Source organism: Crocuta crocuta, unplaced genomic scaffold (assembly GCF_008692635.1).
Source record: "Crocuta crocuta isolate KB4526 unplaced genomic scaffold, BGI_CrCroc_1.0 scaffold107, whole genome shotgun sequence".
NCBI classification, from domain to species: Eukaryota; Metazoa; Chordata; class Mammalia; order Carnivora; family Hyaenidae; genus Crocuta; species Crocuta crocuta.
In genome coordinates this window covers 470318-494955 of record NW_027531877.1, presented here as the reverse complement: position 1 = coordinate 494955, position 24638 = coordinate 470318, and the positions used below count along the sequence as shown (strand labels likewise).

Sequence of the window (24638 nt, the reverse complement as noted above, 5' to 3'; positions counted from 1 at the left end):
TTCATCCCAACATTTTTTCCCCCAGCATATTGACTTTGTGGTGAGCCTAGTAGTCTTGTAGGACGTCCCACACGGTGGCTGAGTACATCTGATTGTTATGTCTTGGGGTCATTTAGCTTATTCTTCTGTATCCTCTACTTTTTATAAACCAAAAGTTAGGTTGAAATTCAGGATTAGATAAACATTCAACATTGAAGTATACCTCATCATTGAGATGATTATTTATTCTCATTTGCCCTTTTCCCATTGTAGGTGTGAATAGTGCCTTTCACCATCAAGAATGTCCTGGTTTGGACATCCAGTCAGCAGCAAATAAAATATCACATTAAGAGGCACAGAATTTCAGTCTGTCGCACAGTGGGGATAACAAATCTAATCACTTGGTTAGGTCTCCATCAGAGCTTTTAAAAAGTAAGGAGTCCCATAAAATAATTACAAATTGATTGATTTTATTTTGTAAGTCGTCTTTACTTTCAGTAACCCATTGCAATTTTCTGCAAATGGTATAATCCTGGCTAAATGATTCTGCCTTAAGTTTGATTAAGTTAAAGTCATTTCTTTTGTATTAAAATTCTATGAAAAACATTTTTTTTTTTTTTTACAATAAGACACTTCCTATTGTTAGAATTCTAGAGAAAAAATGGGGGGAGGTTGAAGGTGTAACCTTCTCCAGTCATTTGCATAAATTCATCTGTATTTTTTTTTCTTAAATAGTTTATTGTCAAGTTGGTTTCTGGTCTCTGTCCTGAGCTGAGGTTTTTCTCTTTGTCCAGGGACAGTTCTTTGAGTAGTTTCAGCCACTCTTTCTTTTCCCCTCGACTCCCACAGCTCCCCACCCAGGGGGCTCCCTCCCCTCCCTCTGTGTCTCCAGGTCTGGCCCATTTTTATCTTCCCTAGTTTGCACTCGTGCACCTATAAGGTTGTTTTCTCAGCAGAGTCTGTCTCCTTTTCCTCCCAAACTCCTGGATTCTGTAAGGGTTCCTATGGCTTCAGCCCTTCTTCGTTTGAGAGATGGGGGTGAGTGAAATGTACAGAGCTCCCTACTTTTCCGCCATCTTGCCCCTTCCCCCAGTTCATCTGTATTTTAAGAGTCCTAACTGAAGTCAACTCTCCCAGGTCTCTGTGACGGTGCCTACTGGAGAGAGGGAGGTACATTTCACAATGTTCTTTCCTTTCCAAATTTAGATTGGCAGGAAAAAAAACCACATTAGTTATCAATTCTTTCTCTCCCAGGGACAACTTTCACCTCTTGTTTGTTTCATTTTGTTTCCTGAGAACCTGACTTGGCAACTGTCAGCTTATGGGCCCCCAAAATAATGGTTGGTATGGTTGGACAGAAAGGTGGGTTATACTGTATTTACAGCAACGGTTCTACTAACTTTTGCCAGCTCTCAGGGAAAAGACTTTCTTTTGTTTATCTTTGCCAGTGGCTCTGGATCTTAGGAGCATAATTTCTTTTGCACCCTCTTTGGGGACCCCTTTTGTGTCCATGGAATTGGTAAATACTGCTGGGAATATTCACTCTTTGTCCTGGCTAACACTTGACAAGATATTTGAAAGTTTTTGTTTGTGTGTTTAAGCAGCTCTATGGTCAGAAGCTGGCCAAATTGGAACTGATATTCAGAGCCTGGTAGGAACTTTTTTTAGACTTCTCCCCTAAGCATCTGCATCCAGAGAAAAAGCAAAACATTCTGAAGCCATAGTGGAAGGAGTCACTAAAACACACAACCCTAAATGCAGAACACAGGATTTTTTAAATTTCTCTCCTAGTTAAAGATCTGCCTGATATAAAGCAGCAAATTGGGGATAAGGTAGTGGGATGGCTGGCTCAGCCTCTTGATGTCATTCAGGTTGCAGCCCAGTTCTTTAAGAAATACGGTACTTGTCTTACAACTGAGTCATTACTAGAACAGAAATTTGGCTCTAGTAGCAATGCAAAACCTACCTATCCTTTTGATAAATACTAAAACCTCCCCTATTTATCTCAAAAGACTTGTAGATATTGTAGAAGATCTGGATTTGGGGGGAAATACTGCCCTTCTTGGAAAAACTTAAACATTCTTCTCTTTGCTTTTGAGTTGTAAATGTTCTACCTGTCTCCTCCAGGACATCAGAGCCCTTTCTTAAAATGCGTACTTCAGGGAGGTATTTCTTCTTCTTCTTCTTCTTCTTCTTCTTCTTCTTCTTCTTCTTCTTCTTCTTCTTCTTCTTCCTCTTCTTTTAATGTTTATTTATTGATTTTGAGAGGAGATAGGGCAGAGAGAGAGAGGGAGAAAGAGAATCGCAAGCAGGCTCTGTGTTGTCAGTACAGAGCCAAATGCAGGGCTCGGCCCCACGAACCATGAAATCATGACCTGAGCTGAAATCAAGAGTTGTATGCTTAATTCACTGAGCCACCCAGGTGCCCCGAACTTCAGGTAGGTAATTTTGATCAGGAGAGGAAAAAAGGTGATAATTTTGGAAATTGGGTGAATGAAAAATCTTAAAAGTCTCCTCCACAAATATTAGTAAAATTTTAGCCATCTGAGCGGTAACCTTAATTTATTCTGTCTGCCAGAAACACAATTTGGACTCTGCTGTTATTTTATAAACTAGAGAGTTTCACATTATCATATCTGTCATATGGCTAATGTTTTATAATGAAAGTTATAAGATCTCTACATATGTCTGTATGTCTATGTATGTCTATGTGTGTATATTACAAATGCGTGATATTTTTCTTTCTCTGGATGGAATTGTCCAAATTAATTTGTAAAGAGCTCTATTTAATTGGCTTAAAAACAAACAAGCATTTATATTAATCAAGTATACTCTCAGAAATATATAAACTAAAATATTTTTAAAGGTCATGTGATCTAGGTTAGTATTTGGTATATAAAAGCTAGTTTAAGCTCGTTGGTTTAATTAAAACATGTCTTTAGAATTATCAGCTTTAACTATAATATTTCATGCTACCTAGGTTTACAAAAAATCAAATAAACATGTTATCTCTGTTGCAGAATCTGTCAGCAAGAAAGATAACTTAAAATGATTGTTAGCTGTTTTAATATCTCACAAAATTTTCATGAGTAATCTAAACATAATTGTTAAAAATAAGTAAATCAGATCTAAGTAAGATAGAAGTTTATAAATGAATATTCTACTAATAATTATGCTTTGTGGTATGTCTCCTTAAAGATAGTTTCCAAAATCTTGGAGTGCCTGAGTGGCTCAGGAAGTTGAATATCTGACTCTTGATTCTGGCTCAGGTCATGATCCCAACATTGTGGGATCGAGTCCCATGTCAGTGTCTGTGCTAAGCATGGATCCTGCTTAAGATTCTCATTCTCTCTCTCTCTCTCTCTTTCTTTCTCTCCTCCCCTCTGCTCCTCTCCTCCTACTTATGTGTGCTCTCTCTCTAAAAAAAAAAAAGTTTCCAAAGTCTCCTTGGTAACTTAAAACCATAAAGATATAGTGAAATACATTAAGTGATGAGTATTCATTGAATATCTACATCATTCCCAAATAAGATAAAGTGATGAAAAGTTAATTACTGAACTTAGACTTATCTACTTTTGGCTTCCTTTTAAAGATATTTTGGTCTTTCAGTAAATGTGTTTTGTGCCACATTGAAAATTTGCCTATGAGGAAGCATATACTTCTAGAAATTGTGAAAGAGATTTATTAAATTTGAAGTTCCACAAAATGCTAGTGTGACGGGAGTCCAGAATTGCTTACTTCTTAGTTTCACTAGGAATGAAGGATTCTAAATTTTAAGAAATCTAATTAATGCATGTAATTATTATTTTTTTTCTTAAATAGATATTTGGTTTCCATATAACACCCAGTGCTCATCCCAACACGTGCCCTCCTCCATGCCCATCACCCCCTCCTTCCCCGCTCCCCCACCCCCTTCAGCTTCAGTTTGTTCTCAGCATTCAAGAGTCTCTCATGGTCTCCCTCTCCCCAACTGTTTTTCCCCTTCTTCTCCTCCATGGTCCTCCGTTAAGTTCCTCCTAATCCTCCTATTCGTGCAAACATATGGTATCTGTCCTTCTCTGCCTGACTTATTTTGCTCAGCATAACACCCTCAAGTTCCTTCCATGTTGCTACAAATGGCCAGATTACATTCTTTCTATTGCCATGTAGTATTCCATTGTATAGATGAACCACATCTTCTTGATCCATTCGTCTGTTGATGGACACTTAGGCTCTTTCCATGTTTTGGCTATTGTTGAGAGTGCTACTATGAACATTGGGGTACATGTGCCCTATGCATCAGCATTTCTGTATCCCTTGGGTAAAATCTGAGCAATGCTATTGCTGGGTCATAGGGAAGTTCTGTTGTTAACTTTCTGAGGAACCTCCACACTGTTTTCCAGAGGGGCTACACCAGTTTACATTCCCAACAAAAGTGTAGGAAGGTGCCCATTTCTCCACATCCTCGCCAGCATCTATAGTCTCCTGATTTGATCATTTTAGCCACTCTGACCGGTGTGAGGTGGTATCTCAGTGTGGTTTTGATTTGTATTTCCCTGATGATAAGGGACGTGGAGCATCGTTTCATGTGTCCGTTGGCCATCTGGATGTCCTCTTTGGAGAAGTGTCTGTTCATGTCTTCTGCCCATTTCTTTACTGGATTATTTGTTTTCGGGTGTGGAGTTTGGTGAGTTCCTTATAGATTTTGGATACTAGTCGTTTACCTGATATGTCATTTGCAACTATGTTTTCCCATTCCGTCAGTTGCCTATTAGTTTTATTGATTGTTTCCTTTTAGTGCATGTAATTAAAACCACTTAGAAATAATAAGGGTAAAAGGAAACAACTGTGCATGGAAAGTAGAATGACCATTTGTTCCAGAATGAGATCTAGAAAAATATAGGCCAAAACCTGGATGGATATAAAAGGAGTTTTAGAAGGTTTGTGGAAAAGAAATCTTGGAAGAGAAATTTTATATGTGGTTAAGCTGACTAAAATGGGGATGGATATATTCACGTTTTTAAAGAATAAGTTTCAGTATCAAAAGTACACTGGTACAAAATGAGATTTTGGCTTTCTCTATAAAAAGGACAATTTTTTCTTGGAATATTGATCTGCTCTTCATAAGAAGAGTGTGAAGTTTATTGTTTTTTGTTTTAAACTTGTGAGTAATCAATCCGGAAAGCAAAGGGTTTGAGTTTTACCAACATAATTTACTGTTTCTTTACTTGTTTTTAGCAAATGTTTAATTACTTAAGAAAACACAGTCGTCTCAATATTAAAAAAGCTAAATTTTGTTCACAACTATATAACTTTCTGTATTTGTCTTTAAAGTCTAATCTATTGTTGCTTTAAATTGATAATTAAATATTATTGTATAATGATCTGAGATTCTATTTAGCCAAATGTTCAAACCTTTTGACAGTTTCCTCAAATTACATTGTAAATGCAGTCTTTTTGACCTCATAGTAACTTTGAGATTTCCCAGAAGGTCGTTAGAAAATCTCAAAGGGGCTTCCTGGGTGGCTCAGTCCATTAAGCATCTGACTTTTGATCGGCTCAGGTCATGATCTCCTAGCCCCACGTCAGGCTCTGCACTGGAAGTGTGGAGTGGGATTCTTTCTCTCTCTTTCTCTATCTCTCTGTTTCTGTCCCTCTTCTGCTAGCACATATGCACTCTCTGTCTTTTAAAATAAATAACTACACTTTAACAAAAAGAAAAAGGAAATCTCAATGGATTGGCCTTTCACCTTGTAAAAGAGAGCTGTTAAGCTAACTAGGTTTACCTGGCATGTCAAATTATGTGGAAAGCTTGTCAAATAATAACTGATGATAAACCTTCTTAGGTTATATGCATATGAATGTTTATTACTAATATATACATATATTCCAGAAATTATTCAAAGTTGCTAGAAATTTGTCAATATTCTCATTGCCCAACTATTATCTGAAATTATTGTATGTGACAGAAATAACATTTACTCATTGGATGAACTTCCATCAGATCTATAACCATGGCTATTTTTTAAGTCTTTTTGTCACATACAGACAGTTACTATTTTACTCTATTTTTATTGCAAAGGTACTTCATCTTCAGAGAGATTCATGGAAAGGACTCTAGAATATAGGTTTCTGATAACTTTAAGTTCATAAAACTGAACTAAGTAAGAATATTGGGAGCTAATGGAAAAACTGGAGTCAGGCAGAACAACAGTTAATAACATGGGATTGAATGAATTGATGAGGATGGTTATATAATTTTTACAACTGTTTCTTTGAAACATTGCTGATTCCTTAGGTTTTCTTTGTCTTCCAGCTGTAAGGTTTTTATCTTTTTCTTAAACTCTGTGTGACTTAGAGTAATTTTGTAAAGTAGGCCTTTGTAAACATAATTGAAACATTTACTTTTACTCCTATTGGATCCCTCCAGAATTCAGAAACCTATTGAGTATTCTTGTTTTCATGGCAGTATAATTATTTGCATAAGTTCAGTAGAAAATGTTCTCCTTATAACAGAACTCAATTGCAAACATTGGTTGTATTACCAAAGCTTTGACTGGAATGTCATATTTGAGAATATGTATATAATCACATATGACCAGAGAGTTTGAAGGAACTAAAGTTGACTTCATGCAGCCAATAAAAGGCTCTTGGAAAAACCTAGCCTGATATCTTGCTTGGTTCTCAGTAGACTTACCAGCGGGGTGAGGGATGTCACTTCCTGGTAGCCCTCAGGAACCATCAGGATACCTTAAAAAGAGAAGAATTCATGCAAATCTGTAGGTATTCCAGATGAAGTCTGATGGTGGGTTCTTGGCTTGGTTTCTTAGTCCAGAGAGGCTTTTAACAGTCCAGACTAAGATTCATTATGAAAAAGTCCAGCAAAGCAGATTTAAAAAGAGCCTAGATGTTTGATCACTATGCTTGCTGCGTTTATGTAAATCATTAGTCCAAATTTAATGAAACTAAACTTATTTTGCAAACAAATTAGTCTTACTGTGTTGATCTTTGAGCGAGATGAGGGTGACTGTAGAGGAAAAACTTGTTTCATAGGAAATGATACACAAACTTGTAGACATCAGATTCAAGTCCTGTTCACTGTCTTCGAGGTTTTGTTATATACCTATAAACTGCAGTGGATCCTGCATTCTAGTGGCTATAACTCTCCAGTCGAAAGTTTCCAATTATCTCCCATCCTTCTTATTTGGAATCACTAATAACAAAGACTGTCTTGAACCCTCCTTGGAAGAGACCAGGCCAGGTCCTCTGCACTACCCGTACACAAGTCAAAACTCAGGAACTTGAATCTTGGGTCCACATCTCCCTGTTAAAAAGTTCTCCTCCAGGGGTGCCTCAGTGGCTCAGTAGGTTAAGCGTCCAACTCTTAATTTCAGATCAGGTGGTCATCTCATACTTCATAGGATCACACTCCATGTTGGGCCCTGCACTGACAGCCTGGAACCTGCTTCGGATTCTCTCTCTACTCTCTCACTCTGCCCCTACCTGTTTGTGTGCACTTATGAAGACACATGCACACACACTCTCTCTCTCAAAATAAATAAACTTTTTTTTTGTTTTTAAAGAAGGGGCTCCTCCAGATACTTGGAACTGCACACCAGCTAGAAATATAAAATTAATATAGACTAGGGAGTTTCCTTCCCAAAAACAGAAGGCATCTTGAGTGGACAGCTCTCCCAAGTTCACAGATCAAGATCTTCATCTCCAGCATTAAAACTTTATTCTTTTTGCTTTTTTGCTGCTTGCTTTTTCTCTCTGTTAAAGCATGGAATGACAATGCTCCTTAATTCTGGCCACTGTCACTGACTCTACCAATCAGGCCATAGCTGCACAGCAAAAGTCCCTTAACTTTTCTGTTAAGGTGGTTTTAGACAGTAGAATTGCTTCAGATTGCTTATTGGCTGGACAAAGAGGAGTCTGTGTCATAGCAAATAACTCCTGCTATACCTGAATCAGTGCTTCCGGTATTATACCAAATACAAGAAAGCAATAAATATGTTGCTTAGCTAACATAGGGTGATGCCCTTGTAGGGACATTCTGTCATTTATTTGATATCAGCTGGTTTGGTTCATGAGTGCCCTGGCTAACGGGTATACTTGGGCCTCTTGGTGTTATCCTCCTCATAGTTACCACCGGAGTCTCCCTTGCATGCTCTGTCCTCTGAGAGGTCTTAAGTGCATGTTCGCAGCCATCAGCAGACGGCTCTCACCGAGCTTGAAGAAACAGAAAGCAGATGAACACTGAGAGGAACCCAATAACAGTTCTTTACCAGATTTGATGTCATTCCCTACGAGTTTTGCAGTGAGACCAGAGCAGCTTAGTGTTGGTGGTAACTGAGAGTAGCACAAATACCAGATGTTTGGTCAGTCTCTCATGTATAAGAGCATGACCAAAATGGAGGAATTGCTAAGTTAATTACAGAAGGAGGCCATCAAACCCATGTGGCTCTAATGCGGTGGCAACCTGCTGAGCCATGTAACCCACAATTGAAGCCTAATGGTTATGAAATCAAAGTGCTAAGGACAGTCACTAAAAGCCAATCAATAATTTTCTAACTTCTGCCTTTTCTCTGTAAAAGTCTCTCCCTGAACTCCTATCAGTAGAGCACTCCTAACCACTTCTAATTTGGTGCTGCTTGTTTCGAATCCATTTTTTGTCAAATAATATAAGATAATGATGTTCATTCTATATGCTGGAGTCAATGAATGAGGCTAATGTAGTCAGAGATGACCACCTAGAACCCTGAGGCCATACCTGGTTGTCCTGAGGGCTGAGGGACCCATGAATCAGCCTCCCACAGGAGGCTACAGGTGCATTCATGGTACCTCAGAGGCAGCTCTGCACCCTAGGAAACCTAGAGGAAAGTATATTCTGAGGTTAGGATGAGCACATCTTTCTATTTTAAAAATGCTGTTTCTCTTTGTGTGTGTGTGTGTGTGTGTGTGTGTGTTTCCTATTCTTTGCATTGATTACACAGGACCTGATTGTTGTGAAGCTCCTCCTTGGTGGAAATATAAATGTCTTTCTCGACTGCTTTCTGGTCCTACCTATTCTCCGAAAAATATGCTCAACTCCTGTTCCAAGTTTAATTTATCTGATTATTCTTGCCTGGGAGTCATTCATTCAGCAGTTATTGACTGAGTTCTCTTATGTGCCAGTTACTTTGGTAAACACTGGGGATAGAGAAGAAAAGACTGTTTCTGACTCTAAGATGTTTACAATTCAGTAGAGGGAAACACAGGAATGGTAAGAGAAAGTAAGACACAGTTAAATGTGGTCAGGCCACAGTTACATGGCCTTTGACTTGGGGCAAGTGGGAAGACTTTCCAGCAGTGACATTTGAGGTGTAGCTTGAAGGAGGAGTAGAAGCATAGCATTTCAATCAGGAAATAGAGCCCTGAATAAGAGACAGAAACCTGTGGTTCTAAGAAATACGTGAGCTTGTCACTGTGCCTGGAACACCATTTGCAGGCAGCATCTGGAAGAGTGACAGAGGATGAAGGTGGAAGTGAACGGACAGTCAGGTTTTGATGAATTTTGCCTGCTACAAAATTAGGTTAAGACATTTTATGTAGGAGACTGACATCTGTAGATAGTTTTTTTAAATATGGCTCTAGCATCAATGTGGAGAATGGATGAGCGGGAAAGGCATTAGGAGATTGTCGCCATCTTGAAAACAGAAGTGATGAGGGGTTGACCTAGGGTCACAGTGGTGGGGGTGGACGAAAGAAAGTAATGGTGATAGAATCCATAGGAATGGCTGCACGAATACAAGACAAGTCAGTGTGGACAACTGAGTAAGTGATGAAATCATCAACAAAGAGGAAGAGAAAATCTCAACCCCCACCATTTCAGCTTTTCATATCCAAGCCATCTCTTTAGACGCCACTCATTCCTCCACAGGCCATCTTGCATCTTTGTCTCTTTCGGGGCCACTGTCTTCCCAGAATATCTATTCTAGGAGTCAGCAGTGGGCAGTTTGCCCACCAAGCAGGAGGCTGTTATTTCATATATGGTAGGTCCATTTCCTACACTAGAATACAGGGCTGTCGTTCACAAGCCCCACATCGCATGCTGTGCTGGTATTCCTCACAGTGACTATTGCACTGTGTCAGGCATTTACTGTGTGTTATCTGCAATAGGCAATGGGGCCTCGTGCTGTGCTTGCAAATGAAATCTCAAATAGAAAATAAATATGAAGTGTAGCCATTCTGGTTAACACAGGAGTAAAAGGCCTGGAATCTGGGATGTATAGTTTCCTCCTGTCTAGGGCTCCACAAGACACAGCTTGAAAACTTTTGGCTTAGTGGACTGGCCTTTGGTTTTGGAGTCAAAACTGGGTTCCATCCCTGCTCTGTTTCTTACCTAGCTGTAATGGAGTAGACAAATGGGGAAGCGGTTCTGAGCCTCACTTTCCTCTCTGTAAAACAGGGACAATTATACTTCCAGGGTAGCTTTATTGTGAGGACAAAGTAAGGCAATGCGTGTAAAAATCTCTAGCATCTATTAAATGTTCCCTAGGTTGTAGTAGTTGGTAAGAATAATAAGACGCTTGCTAGCTGATGGAGTAACTGATCCTTATTGAATTAGTACTTGTTCAGTCTAATTAAACTTAATTCTTGATCAGGTTAGGAAAAGCCAGGGTTTGGGTGAAATTATGGGGAAGTTCGGGATCCAGGGGGACCCACTCTTGACTTATGCTGTGCTCTCTCTACTCCATAAACCCACGATCGCCTGCCTTTGCATGAGGATCTATCAATATTTAATGTGTGGGTGTCAGTTGCTGTAAACTGACCACACCCCAGCACCAACCTGAATTAATTATATGCAAGAGGAGAGAACATAAAATGCCTTCTCTTCAGAGCCCTAAGTTTTACAGGCTACGCTGAGCCCTGGAAACCACAGGGTGAAATTTCTACTGATGGAGGATCCCGAGAAGACGCTGAACCAGAAGAGTGACGACAGCAAACAACGGAAAGTACGATTTAAAATCTCTTCCTCCTACAGTGGCAGAGTGTTGAAGCAGGTCTTTGAGGATGGGCAGGAATTAGAGTTGCCAAAGGAGGAATACCCTCACAGTTTTCTCCAAGAGTCCCTTGAACCAATGGATGGTGTTTATGGGTCTGGGGAGACCCCCAAACCCCGACCATACTCCCCTAAGCTGACTGCTCAGAGGATCAGCGTTTTTAGAGAGGGCAATGCCTACACTTTGGCGGGCACCCAGTCTTTCTTCAATGATTACAAGGCAAATGACCATAAGGTTGGTATTGCACACGATGTATAAACTTTAAGGACTAAAATGTGTATAGAAAAAGGCCTGGTTCACATTTGTACGTTGCTCATGCTCCAGTACCAACCAGAGCTATAGGTGCACCAAATGGGAAGCCACTGCTGGAATAATATTTCTGGAACAAAAATAACACGCTTGCTGACTACTTATTGGAGAGTGCAGTAAGCGTACATAGTATTCAGTTCCATCCAGGGTAGTAAATTGTAATTGGGTCATTGGCTGGGTTATCTTGGTAAGTAAATTTAATAGAGATGCAGTGGTTTTCAGGTTGCCAGACTGCCATTTTAGGAAATTATGTGACAACTGGTTGTTTTGTTTCCAGAAAGAGCCGAGTGTTTGAAGGTGCTCGTTTTACTCCAGTCAGTTATTCAGCTTGTGGTTTTCCATGTCTTGTTTTATTTCCTCTCTCCCTCCTGCTGCCTGCTTTTAAGAAATGTTTGTTTGTTTGTTTTGCCTATCCATTGTGTGTTAGCATGAACACTGAGTGGTTGGAATCTGGGGAAGAAATGGTGAAAAGCAAGTCAAGCAGAGGAAATGTTACACGGGGAAGAAGTTTGGAGCTAATAGTTTAGTTGAAACCTGTATTTTATGTTAATATGATTATCTTCCCCAATACTGTGGATAATCAAAAGCACATACGTGATTTTCTTTTAAGCTAGAAGACCTTGGAAAATATTCACTGATTTCTAAGAATGAGGAGGAGATTTGTATGTTTGCCGGTGGGATCATGAATGCCTTTTTTTTCTTTAAGATTAAACACAATTATATAATGTGCCAGGTTATTAATGAATAGGACACCAGGAAATGCTCTCATCTTTAAAGTATGAAATTCAGATAATTAGTCTCTAATCATTTTTATTGTTAGTTTCCTAAGGGAAGAGATAATTTCTCTATGGCAGACAAATGCGTTGGCCTTTCTGGCCTTGGTGCAACTGAAGTTATGGGCAGTCCACATTTATCAAAGATAATGCCAGGTTTCTTTTTGATAACAAAGGTAGCTGGAGTGAACAACCCCTCATGTTAGTGCAGTGACTTATGGATTACAATGCAATATCACATACTTTCTTTTTTTTTAGAAAAATATTTATTTAAAGTCAAGTTAGTTAATGTACAGTATAGTATTGGTTTCAGGAGTAAAACCCAGTGATTCATCATTTAAGTGTAACACCCAGGGATCGTCCCAACAAGTGCCCTCCTTAATGCCCATCACCCATTTAGCCAATCCCCCCCTACCTCCCCTCCAGCAACCCTCAGTTTGTTCTCTGTATTTAGGAATCTCTTATGGTTTGCCTCCCTCTCTGTTTTTATCTTAGTTTTCCTTCCCTTTCCCTATGTTCATCTGTTGTGTTTCTTAAATTCCACATATGAGTAAAATCACATGGTATTTGTCTTTCTCTGACTGACTTCATTTAGCGTCATACATCCACATTCCATCCACGTTGTTCCAAATGGCAAGATTTCATTCTTCTTGATCACTGAGTAATATACTTTTTCATTGGGTCTTTACTACAACCTTGAGGAGAAAGGCAAAATATGCTCATTTCCATTTTGCAGATGAGTAAAATTGAGTGCCATGTTGTTAAGGGATCTACCTGTATTAGAGGGTCATTAGGTGTACTGTCAGAATAAGGACCCAGCTCTTCTGATGCCTCATGGTTTTGACCCTCTGGAATGCTCCTTTTTAGAGAATAAGGCCATTAATCATAATGACGATGTTTATAGTAATAGTTACCATTTATTGAGTGCTTATTATATCCTAGGTTCTTGGCTATGTTTTGTACTTGCAGTATCTCTTTTAAACTGAATTTTATTTGTAGGTTTAGCCTACAAAGTTGTAGTTTATACAAACCTTGTATAAGCCTATGGTAGATAATGTTGGACGACTTGACCATCACAGGTCATGTGTCAAACTTGACATGTATGTAAATGTATGATTTGGTAAGGACTTATAAAACCAGATAACTAAGTCATCATCGCAGTGCTGCACCATTGTTTCTTTTTTAATGTTTTTTATTTATTTCTGGGAGAGAGAGAGAGAGAGAGAGACAGTGTGAGCAGGGGAGGGTTAGAGAGAGAGGGAGATACAGAATCTGAAACAGACTCCAGGCTCTGAGCTGGCAGTCAGCACAGAGCCTGATGCAGGGCTTGAACTCACAAATTGTGAGATCATGACCTGAGCCGAAGCCGGACGCTTAACCAACTGAGCCACCCAGGTGCCCCCACACCATCGGTTTAAACACAGTACTCCAGAGTTCGATTCCTGTTCATCTGGTTTCCTGCGTGATCCAGTCGTCCTTGTTTTCACTGATGCCTGATCTAGTGCTACCTCCCAGTCTTAGCCAGCCTCTGGGTTCGAGGGGGATCAGGACAGATTACTGCAGCTCCACCCCCTGAACACGTTGTCAGTGTGGTTTTCGTGAAAAAGGAAATGAGAGCTGGAAAGCCACTGATATTTCAGTAGCGGATCCAGTTGTAAAATAAACCCTAGTAAACACTGGCTGTGAAACAGCACTGGGCAGCAGTTAACCACAACAATTCAAAGTAAAGACTCTGGATTTGAACAGGTATTTGTACACCAATGTTCATCGCAACTTTATTCACAATTACTCACAAGTGGAAACAACCCAAATGTCCATCAGTAGATGAATAGACAAATAACATGTGATATATACACACCGTCGAATATTATTCAGCCTTAAAAAGGATGGCTGTTCTGACACATGCTACAACATGGATGAAACTTGAAGACATTGTGCTAAGTGGGAAATAAATTAGTCATAAAAAGATAATTATATGATTCCACCTATATGAAGTACCTACAGCAATCAGATTTATAGAGACAGAAAGTAGAGCACCGGTTACCAGAGGCTGGGGAAGGGGTGAAGTGAGAATTTAATGGGTATAGAGTTTCATTTTGGGAAGATGAAAAAGCTCTGGAGATGGCTGCTGGTCATGGTTACACAACAGTGTGAATGTACCAATGCCACTGACCTGTCTGTACACTTAGAAATGATTCAGGTGGTAAATCTTATGTAATATATATATCTTACCACAGTAAATAGAATAATTAAAAAAGAAATAGGGGCTCTGATGTCTGTTAGACCTAGACTTGATGTCCACTCTACCTACTTACTGTGGGAGTTTAAGCAAACCACTTAGTCTTGTGGAGCTTTAATGTTACCACCTGTGAGATGAGAGTAATAAAAATATCTGTTTATGGGGTACCTGGGTGGCTCAGTCAGTTAAGAATCCAACTCTTGGTTTTGGCTCAGGTCTTGATCTCACAGTTTGTTGAGTTCAAGCTCTGCACTGGGCACCATGCTAACAGTGCAGAGCCTGCTTGGAATTCTCTCTCTCTCTCTTTCTCTCTCTCTCTCTCTGTCCCCCCCTCCCCTGCTTGCATGAGCACACAGTCTCTCAAAATAAATAAACTTTAAAAAAGAAGTATCTATTTATGAAGATTGTTGTGGTGATAAAAAAAAGTTTGTATGTAAGAAATACTTAACACTGTGCCTGAAACATTGGATGTCCTTAGCAAATGTTCCCTACCATTGTGATAATGACCTTCTTATCAAAGAAATACTGAGTCTTTCTAAAAATATTTTATGTGATGGAGAAAGAGAAACTGGTTATAAACTACTGAATATCTTAAAGAATTGAAACCAACTGAAGTTTTGTAAGGTTCATTTAAAAAATGGTAGGGAAATGGCATTTACTAAGCATATACTTTGTATATATTATGTAATTTCATCTTCACAGTAATTCTAGAGAAAGAATCTTACAAATTGGAGAAAGAGTGCGCAGGGGTTTAGTAACTTACAAATCTTGCATGGAGAAATTGGCTTCTGGCCTGCCTGTTTCCAAAGCCCATTGCATTTCTAAGAACCAGTAAAATGTCCCTGCATTTAAACACAGAGCCATGGAAAGGTTTCCTGGTGTCTAAACAGCAGTCTGCAGGCATGTTCCCTCTACTGTCAGGGCATCTATGAAGCTCAGTCACGTAAGCTGCCATTCTGGACACTATGGCAGGAAACCCAAAAATTTCCTGGCTTCCTCATGGCCCTCTGTAATGTGAGAGTGGGTGTTCCTCCCAGGCAATGGGGCATAACCAGATAACGTGAACTTCAGTTACACCCAGAGCGTTTCCTTAGACACAAGGAAGAACTTGGCTGTCAACGTGACTAAAACTTAAACACACCTTAAAGGTGATTTGGGACCCTCCTTCTTTGAAGTACATTAAAAATAAATTTACCATCTTGGGTGTCTCATATATTGACCAACTTAGAGACAGAGGGCTGGACAGATTTCTTTTTTCAATATACTGTAAAGAGTTTCACCCCAAGAAAACAAGTTCTACGTGTGAAAAAAAGCTCCCTAGTAACTGAACCTCTGGCTATTAGTGGAAGTGGAAATGGAACCTTCCAGAAGTGCCAGCACCTTTATCTGCTGATGTTCAGAAACTGATAGTCCAGAGTGTGAAACAGGAGCCCAGTGAGCCCCAAACAATAGGAAATGGAAGCTGCCACATGATCCCTTGAAGAGAGGGAGAGAAAACAGGGCCAGGGAGGAAGCTTGTGGCTTCATAAATAATGATAGAAAACTCTGTGGGTGTTTCAAGGAAGAAGGCCTGAATCCTGAAGTCCTGTTTAAGCCGAGTTGTTACTGAATGCGTTAGGGTTGTAAAGAGGAGACTGCTTAACTGTGGCATCTAAATAGATTTGGTTTCTCCAGTTCTGTAAGTGTGGGGCAGAGTGTTTCATACCGGAGTGTTGAACTGTGTAGCATGATTATGCGTGCACTGCCACTGAGCAGTTTTTAATACCAGCAGCAGTAACTGTGCCCACCAGTGTATAGTATTTTTAGCTTTTGGAAACCCTGTCTTATGTATTCTTCATTGTACCCCCTACCCCTAGAAGTTGATATAATTAGCCTTAGGGATGGGAGTCCGAACATTTAACCACAGGAGCACTGCCCAGTCAGCACAGAAGGAAGAAGAATATTGGGGCAGGGTCCCGAAATGGGAGCTCCCGAATGATAACCACTACATTACTAGGTTTAGGGACGTTAGAGGTTACCTGAAGAGAGCTGTGGGTAACAGGAGGGCAATCAGGAGGCTCAGGACAGCACCTGCTTACCACCCAGTATCACAGTATTTTGTGATACTGTTTTTTGTTTTGATCATCACTTTGGCTGTGGTGAGGCCCATCAGTTAGATGTCACCTCATTTGCGGAGGAGCAAACTGAGGTTCTGAGAGGTCACGTGACTCTCCTATATCTCACAGTTGTTGAACAGGGGAATTGAGATCTGGTGGTGTTTCCCTCCAAGCTATCCTAGCTCTGGGAGGAAAAATGGGTTCTCGGTTAATAATCCCTAAACATTTACTCTCCATGCTTCTCTACTGCATTGTTGTAATATTGTCTAAATCATTCCTCAGTAAATTATCAAGTAACACATGATAAATCTATACAAAGGAACATGAGCTATTAATAATGATGCGACAGAGGCCCTGGGTGGTTAAGCATCAGGTCTTGATCTCAGGGTCATGAGTTCAAGCCCCTCATTGGACTCTGCGCTGGGCCTGAAGCCTACTTAAAAAAAATAGTAATGATGCCATAGAAGATATTTATTTATATTAAAAGATTTTCATATTGTATGAATAATAAAAAATTACATATATATAAGATCATTGCATATATATATAAGATCATTATATATTATGTGTATACATAAGATCATTATATACATAACGATCTTATGGGTTTTTTGGGGGGAAGATGCTTATGAATAGTGCAGGGTAGGTGTTAAGAATATGGACTTTAGAGTTAAACAGACTGAGGTTCGAATCCCAGCCACAGACCCTGACTAACTGTAAACTTGGGAAGCTCTTTACCTCCCTGTGCCTCAGTCTCCTCATCAGTAAAATGTAGAAATCATAGCATCTACCTCAAGGGATGTCTGAGGGGAGAGTGAGGTAATGTTTGTAAATGTTTAGCATGGTGTCTGACACAAAATAAATGCTATCCACTAGAATAAAATAATGATAATAACTCAGTAAATTTTGTCTATTATCATTTATGCATAAAACTTTTGGAGAGCTATTTATTTTTTTCAGCATTCTTCTGTATTTATTAAAACCTCACTGTGCCCAGCCCTGCATCAGCTACTGTTGTTTGTGGTGGGAATAGAAGTTCTGGCTCCTGCCCTGCCCTGCAGTTATACAATTAGTTATACAATTAGTTCAGCTTTGGTTGGTTACCATCAACAGGGGGAAGGAATCCGGTGTTTAGGGATTTTATAGAGAGTGAACAAACCAGGGTGTGACTTGTAGCTTTGGGGTCTGTTGGAATCATAAGTGCTAGATGGTTACAAGTTCTTTCTCTCTTGTTGCCTGGGGTGTTGAACAGTTTCTGCAGCCCCGGATATGGTGATTGGTGTTAAATCTCCACGCTCTTTTCTGTTTCTCTAGTCCCCACCTATTATAGATTTTGGAAAGATAATCATCTACACCAATAACCTGAAAATCATCCGAACCCCCATGGACAAGAGAGACTTCATGAGGAAAATGCTCCAGAAGGAAGAGGAAGCTGAGGAAGAGTCTCTAATGCGCAAGGAAGAAATCTATGGAGACCGCGACCAGAACGATGGGCATTTGCCAGACACGGAAAGCACATTCCCCCATAACCAATACCCACAGGTGTGTCAGAATGGTTCACTGTCCTGCTTGGAGCTGGGCCTAGAGCAGTGGTCCCAAATGGTTTTGATTTTTGCCCTACGTTAGAGAAAACTTAATATAAATACTTAAGACGTCTAACTGTTAAAGATGCTAAAGAATTTTAAGTTTATTATTGTATTTTAATGGTATGTCATTAACAAGATAGTTATGTGTGTATTTCAAATACACACAATTTTCATTTTTTTGGATGACTTCTTTTGAGAGCCATTTAGGTATTCATTGTTTTCACTCTGTGATGTGGCAAAGAACAGCTCATTCCAGAGATGGAAAGAATCAGCTCTGTTTTTTTCTTAATGGGTTTGCTCTTAGTGGTTTGTCCTCAATCCAGTGTCCTTGAAGAAATCTTATCAAGACACATGTCCAGATTTTGTAGAGACTAGTTTAGTTAAAATTAAGCAGTATTGTCTGTAAGTCTACTAGACCAGCGACAAGAGAACTTCAGTATGTTGCGATATGCTCAAAGTAAATGAGTGACCTGGGACACCATTGTCACTTTGCATGCAGTGAGGTCACTTTACATCATGTTTACTCCAGGGTGCCCTGAGTACCATATTTGGTCCCTGCCTGACCTGGTAAAGGTGCCAGTGTCGACCAGTTTGTTAAAAATTAGTATAACAGTTTATTTTGAAGATATTACTGAGGCTTAATTTCTTGCCTTTTTAAGACAAAAAGTAAATGTAAATAGTTAGGATTTTTTTTTTCTCCCCACACTCCTCCGAGCTGTGCGCTCTTCACCTTGGAAACTGTTGCTCAGACAGGCTCAGATAAGGAGGTAGAGTGATGATATTCATTAGTTCACAGTGTGGGGTTGGGAGTGGGAAAAGCAATTTTGATGGGTTTAAGCTGAGAGAGTAAAAGCTTGGATAGCAGCAGAAACGAATTTTCTCTCTCTTTAGATTCCATCTCTTGAGAGTTGAAGCTTTCAGTGGGACTCACTGTCACCTCCCATGGGTTGGCACGACAAAATGAGCGATATCCCCACCCTGGTAGAGTTTAGAGGACAGGAATGAGAAAGTCATGACCAGACTCTGGCAAAAGACTCTTACTAAAGTTCTGCTCACAATGACTCATGTTTCTTTCCAATCTGATCTCACACTCGATAAGATACATTCAAAATGCAAATATCATGTCACCCTTTCACCACTCTTTTCCTCCACCCTAAACGTTCAGTGACATCTCATCGCTTGGAATAAAACCAGAACTTCTCACTTATTCTAGAAAGCATTGTATAGCCTGGACCCTCCTAGACTGTTTATTCTCCTCTTACACATCTCTCTTTGTTCTCTCTGTCCCAGACACCCTGCCTCATGTGTTCTTTGCCCTTTCCTACCAGAGGCAACTTCCTCATGCCTAGAATGTTCTCTAGATTCCCCACTGCCTTCCCCTTAGCCCCTGAAAGTGGAGACATCATTTCCTCACAGGGGTCTCACTTGGCTTCTGTGAGGATAAAATCCCTCAGAGTGCCTCACAGCTGCAGTCTTAAATTTCTCCGCTGTGTAGTTATTTGGTTAATGTTTGCTATCACACACTAGAGTTTTGTCTCCATGAGGACAGGGGCCCTATATATGTTAGGTGTGGCAGAGTAGTTCCAGTGGTACAACGGTAAAAATAGGGGCACCTGAGTGGCTCAGTCAATTAAGCGTCTGACTTCAGCTCAGGTCATGATCTCACAGTTCGTGAGTTCGAGTCTGACGTCGAGCTCTGTGCTGACAGCTCGGAGCCTGGAGCCTGCTTCAGATTCTGTGTCTCCCTCTCTCTCTGATCCCTCTCCTGCTCACGCTCACACACTCTCTCTCTCTCTCAAAAATAAATAAACATTAAAAAATTTTTTTAAACCAATAAAAATAAAAATAGAGCACAGAGTAGGTGCACAGTAAATATTAGTTAAATGTTGCTGGAAAGAGTATTGGAATTTGGAACCAGAGTGCCAGCTAGTAAGGAAGTGCTACACCTCTGCCTTCTCTTTTCTTTTACATAGCACTGTTCAGAACCCAGCTTAGGGGCACCTGGGTGGCTCAGTCGGTTAAGCGTCCGACTTTGGCTCAGGTCATGATCTCACGGTTCGTGGGTTCGAGCCCCGTGTCGGGCTCTGGGCTGACAGCTCAGAGCCTCGCGCCTGCTTCAGATTCTGAGTCTCCCTCTCTCTCTGACCCTCCCCTGCGCACACTATGTCTCTCTCTCTCAGAAATAAATAAAATATTTAAAAAAAAAAAAGAACCCAGCTTAGCAGTGGGCCGACTGCTAAACATTGTGACCCAAAGAATTACTTGCCCACTTGAAAATTCATTAATTCTATTCTCTTTCATACCGTTTTGTACTTTGTAGGGGCATATATTTTCAGAAAGGAGCCAGAAATGATAAAATGCAGGTCACATTGCTGGCCTGAATACAAAAGCGACAACAGGCCTGACGTGACAATTATCTTTAAATTCAGTTTGGAGAGATCCATGTTTTGGGGCCGTAATACCGTAAACTAGGACAGAGGCATGCAGCAGAAAGTTGCCGTGAAAGGTTATACTTCCCTTGCCTGTCTTTTAAAGTCTGCTTTAAATTGCTATTTGTTTGCCAAATCCCTCATACAATAAATGCCCAGCCAGGTTTTATTTTAAACAAGAGGGTCAGAGAACATCAAGGAGCCCCTTCTGACCGGGAGACTCTTTGTCGTGTTACATGGAGCAGGGAGGCAGTGGGAACCTCAATGAAAGAGCAAGGGCAAGGCTAACTGCCAGGCCGTGCTGACCCTCTGTATTAATCAGAAAAGGAAAGGAAAGGAATAATTGAATTGCGCCACAGTGAAATACGGAAGGGGAAAATCTGGCCGTATGTTTGGTGGATTTGAGACTATAACTCATCTGGACTTCTTTATGCCTTATGTGCTCTTGTCTTTGAAACAACAACAATGGCCATTTATTGAGGACCCATGGTAGCCAGCCACCATGCCCAGTGCTTTCCATGCCTTAGTCTGTTTCATTCTCACAAGGACTCTGTGAGGGGGTTCTTGTTAGCAGTCTTATTCTTTAGCTGGGGAAACTAAGGCACAGAGAAGTTAGGTAACTTGCCAGAGGTCGTGAGAGCCAGGGTCAAACCCTGGTCTACCTGACTACCAATCTTATCATCTTAACCACTCTGCGGAGCAGCCTCCAGATTGGTGTCTGTTAACGTCCTCGGGGCTACACAAGCCTTTGAGTCTGCAGTATGACAGCTGAGGCCCCTTTCCTTGGCCATGGAGCTAGTAGGTGGTTTGGGTAGGTCTGTCGCTTCTTGGGGACCTAAGCTGTGCAGCACAGCTATGTTCTAAGCCCTCTTACTGATTATTATCTGAGAAGAGATTAAAAATGCTGAGGAAGGAAGACAACCTTTTATCCCTCTTGCCTTGTATAGAGGCTCAGAAGCCCTTGATTTAATCATTAACTGATTAAATGACGTGCTGAGGGCAGGTGGTTGGAAGGAGGGTGATGGAAAATCCAGGGAGGCTTCTAATACTACCTCGTATAACCATGTGACATTAGATAAAATTTAATCGATGATTTGTTTTTGTTCTCTGCAAGCAGGTGCACCAGATCATTTCATTAATCTTTTCATATCTGAACCTGATATTCTGTGCAAATTTGTTTTGCGATGGCGTGTATAGCATGATGGTAGGAATTTACTGTACTGTCTTTGGCAGCACTGACAACATTAAAATCTCACTGGGATCAAGTACAAATCAAAAACATGTGGATTTGGCAGAAAACTGAACTGTGACCATTTCCTTAAAGAATATTTTGGCAAATACACTTCTTTTGAATACTTTAAGGGAAGAAAACAAGTTTCTCCATTGTTGATGTATTAAAATATGGCCACAATCCATAAAATATTAACAAAAGGGTACATTTAGGTTTTTGTCAGTTGGTTGATCACTTCCATTTCCTAAATCTAGAATGAATAAAATGTGGCATCTTCTTAGGCACTTTGCAGTACAATGGAACTATTTTCAGAACTTAAGCCGCCCTTTTCAAGATTATTTTTATTCTTAAATTATAAAAGAAAGCTGGGTTAGCTGGGTGGAGGCACCCAGTGGATTCAACCATCTTGTTAGGTCCTAGGATTTAAGAATCAGAAGGGTTTGGGGTACCTGGGTGGCTCAGTTGGTTAAACGTCCAACTTCGGCTCAGGTCATGATCTCACAGCTTGTAGGTTCAAGCCCTGCATACCTGCTCTGTGCTGACAGCTCAGAGCCTGGAGCCTGCTTCGGATTCTGTGTCTCCCTCTCTCTCAAAAGTAAACAAACATTTAAAAAATTGTTTAAAAAGAAAGAATCAGAAGAGTTCTCCAGATATCACTGTTTTGTTTGTTCATCTGGCAAGCATGTGAACAGCGCATACTGTGCCAGGCACTGCACTAGAAGTCTTGGCGGTGATGATGACAGGGACTAGCACAGAGAGCTTCCTGTCTGGTCAGCAGGAGCGTTCAGTAGAGGATGAGACCTGCTGTGCTTGAGGCACGACAGGCGGGACAGGACTCCTGGGCATCTGCAGCAAGGATGTTAATACTTGCACCACCTCACTGGGGTGTTGTATGGATTAGATGGATTGATACAGAGAAAGCCCTCAGAACAGCGCATGGCATCACGTAGGCACCCTGCAACTGTTCACTGTTAGTGTTTGGCAGTGAGGAAAAGTAGGTCCTTGTCCTGACAGAGCACACAGAAATAACACATCAGATGGTGACAAGGGCAGCGAGGAACATACAATTGCAAAGTGCAAGGCATCGTAGCAGGGGATGGTGTCCTAGAGATTCCATCAGGGAAATCCTCTCTGATAACAGTGCAGCGAGAATTCTGTGCCTCTGGTCAGTTCCCTCATTGGCATTTGTGGGAAGCATTTTCTACTCTCATTCTGCCTCTGCCTTTCCGGCAGCCCAGTGCTATTTCACCCTGTATTTGAACAGTGGTCTCTAACTAAACCCTGACCTGTCTTTTGCAGGAAGGGGAGCTTCCCGAGGACAACTGTTTTCACTGCAGAGGGTCAGGCAGTGCCACCTGCTCTCTGTGCCACGGCAGCAAGTTCTCCATGCTGGCCAACAGATTTAAGGAGTCCTATCGGGCCCTGCGGTGCCCTGCCTGCAATGAGAATGGCCTGCAGCCTTGCCAGATTTGCAATCAATAGCCTGTGGCTTTGTATGTCCGCTGTTATCGCATCCTTCCTGAAGTTACTGCTAATACGCCGCCCTCTCCTTCTCTTCCCTCTCCCAGCAAGGAAGCCACAGTGGCTACAGCCACTTCCACCGCTGGCAAAACTCAATAACTTGATGACATTTCGTGAGGCTGGTAACATCTCCGTGTGGTTCTAAGTGGCAGAGGCATTTTCGAATTAGAGTGGGCTCTGAAACAGGTTCTAAAATTATCCTTCCAGGAACGAGTGCATGTATCTTACTTGACTTAGCTCAGTTTTTTCCTTGCACTAGTGAGCAAATAAATGTACATTGCAGGCAGCAGGTTGAAGTCATTTTCTGGTTGGGAGTTCTTTTGCAAAGTTATGCCGTGAGAACGGGGTAAAAACGGCGGGTTTCTGTTTAACTGAGTTCCTGTTGCTTAGAATGCATTTCAGGTCATTAGTGGTCAGATTGAATATTTAATTAAGCAAAAGAGGAAAGGGATGCCCGATTCGGAATGTGCTGGCAAGCCACTGAAAACAAAACAACATGTAGGTGCTTCATGCTGAAGGTGAGCAAACTGTGGGGGCCGTTTCCTTCCACGTCCTGAGTCTCTCCTGTGTGATGTGTTGGGGTAATAATCACACAGTGAGCAGTGCTGCTTCTTAAGACCAGATGAGATAAGACACTCCTGCCTATGCCTCTAAACTGCTGAAGTTACAAGCCAAGTCAGAACTACTTAGGATAAATTTGGTGCTTATGTATGTGTGTGTGATATGACTTCTTCCAGCCCCTGAATTATCAGCAAATAAATAAATGTATTTCAAGTCTAGGATACAGTGGCAATCTCTTTCAAAAAAGACTGGATATTTTATAGTTATCTATTGGAAACCTCAAAAAAAAAAAACAAAAAACAACCAAGGATGATTTTTTAAGAGTTCTCTTTCTACCTTCGGTGAATACACATACTAAAGGTAATTCTTTCCTCTTAAAGTTGGTTATAAAATTAGAAAGATACTTTCGTTAGTGCACTTTTGTAGCTCTAACACCACATCCCTTACCCCTTGAGAATAACCCTGTAAAATCTGTTATGTTTTAAGACACATGGCTTTTCTATGATGATTTTGATTTTCATTACTTGATTTTTTTTTTCAAGATTTGTTTGTTACTCTCTGATATTCACCTGCTAAAAAAATTCAATGAATGCTTTTCAGGAAACATAAATGCTTCTAATAAAAAGATGAAAATATTTTTTGAAGCCATCATAAACTTTGCCTTTCCTCTCTTACCCAGAATGATAGAACTATTGCTCAGCGACTTTCTTTGCTTCTTTACTTAACTCTTTCCTGAGTTGGTTTATGGTTTCTCACAGCTCTTGACTCTTCTGTTGTTCCAGACTACCAGAAGAAGCAATGATAACGAGAGACCCTTAAGTGTATTTTTCTCTTTTTTGACAGGAACATTTGACAATATTTTGAGCCCTGCATGCCGATGTACATTATTG

General features: G+C 40.6%; 1 protein-coding gene across 1 annotated transcript; it reads left to right on the top strand.

Annotated features, from left to right (window-relative positions):
- The first annotated feature begins 10898 nt into the window (after nt 1-10898).
- GRXCR2 (glutaredoxin and cysteine rich domain containing 2) lies at nt 10899-23148 on the top strand. Its single transcript, XM_077772949.1, has 3 exons — nt 10899-11237; nt 17735-17962; nt 22966-23148. The coding sequence occupies exons 1-3, from the start codon at nt 10899-10901 to the stop codon at nt 23146-23148; spliced, it is 750 nt and encodes a 249-aa protein (XP_077629075.1).
- Nucleotides 23149-24638: the final 1490 nt, after the last annotated feature.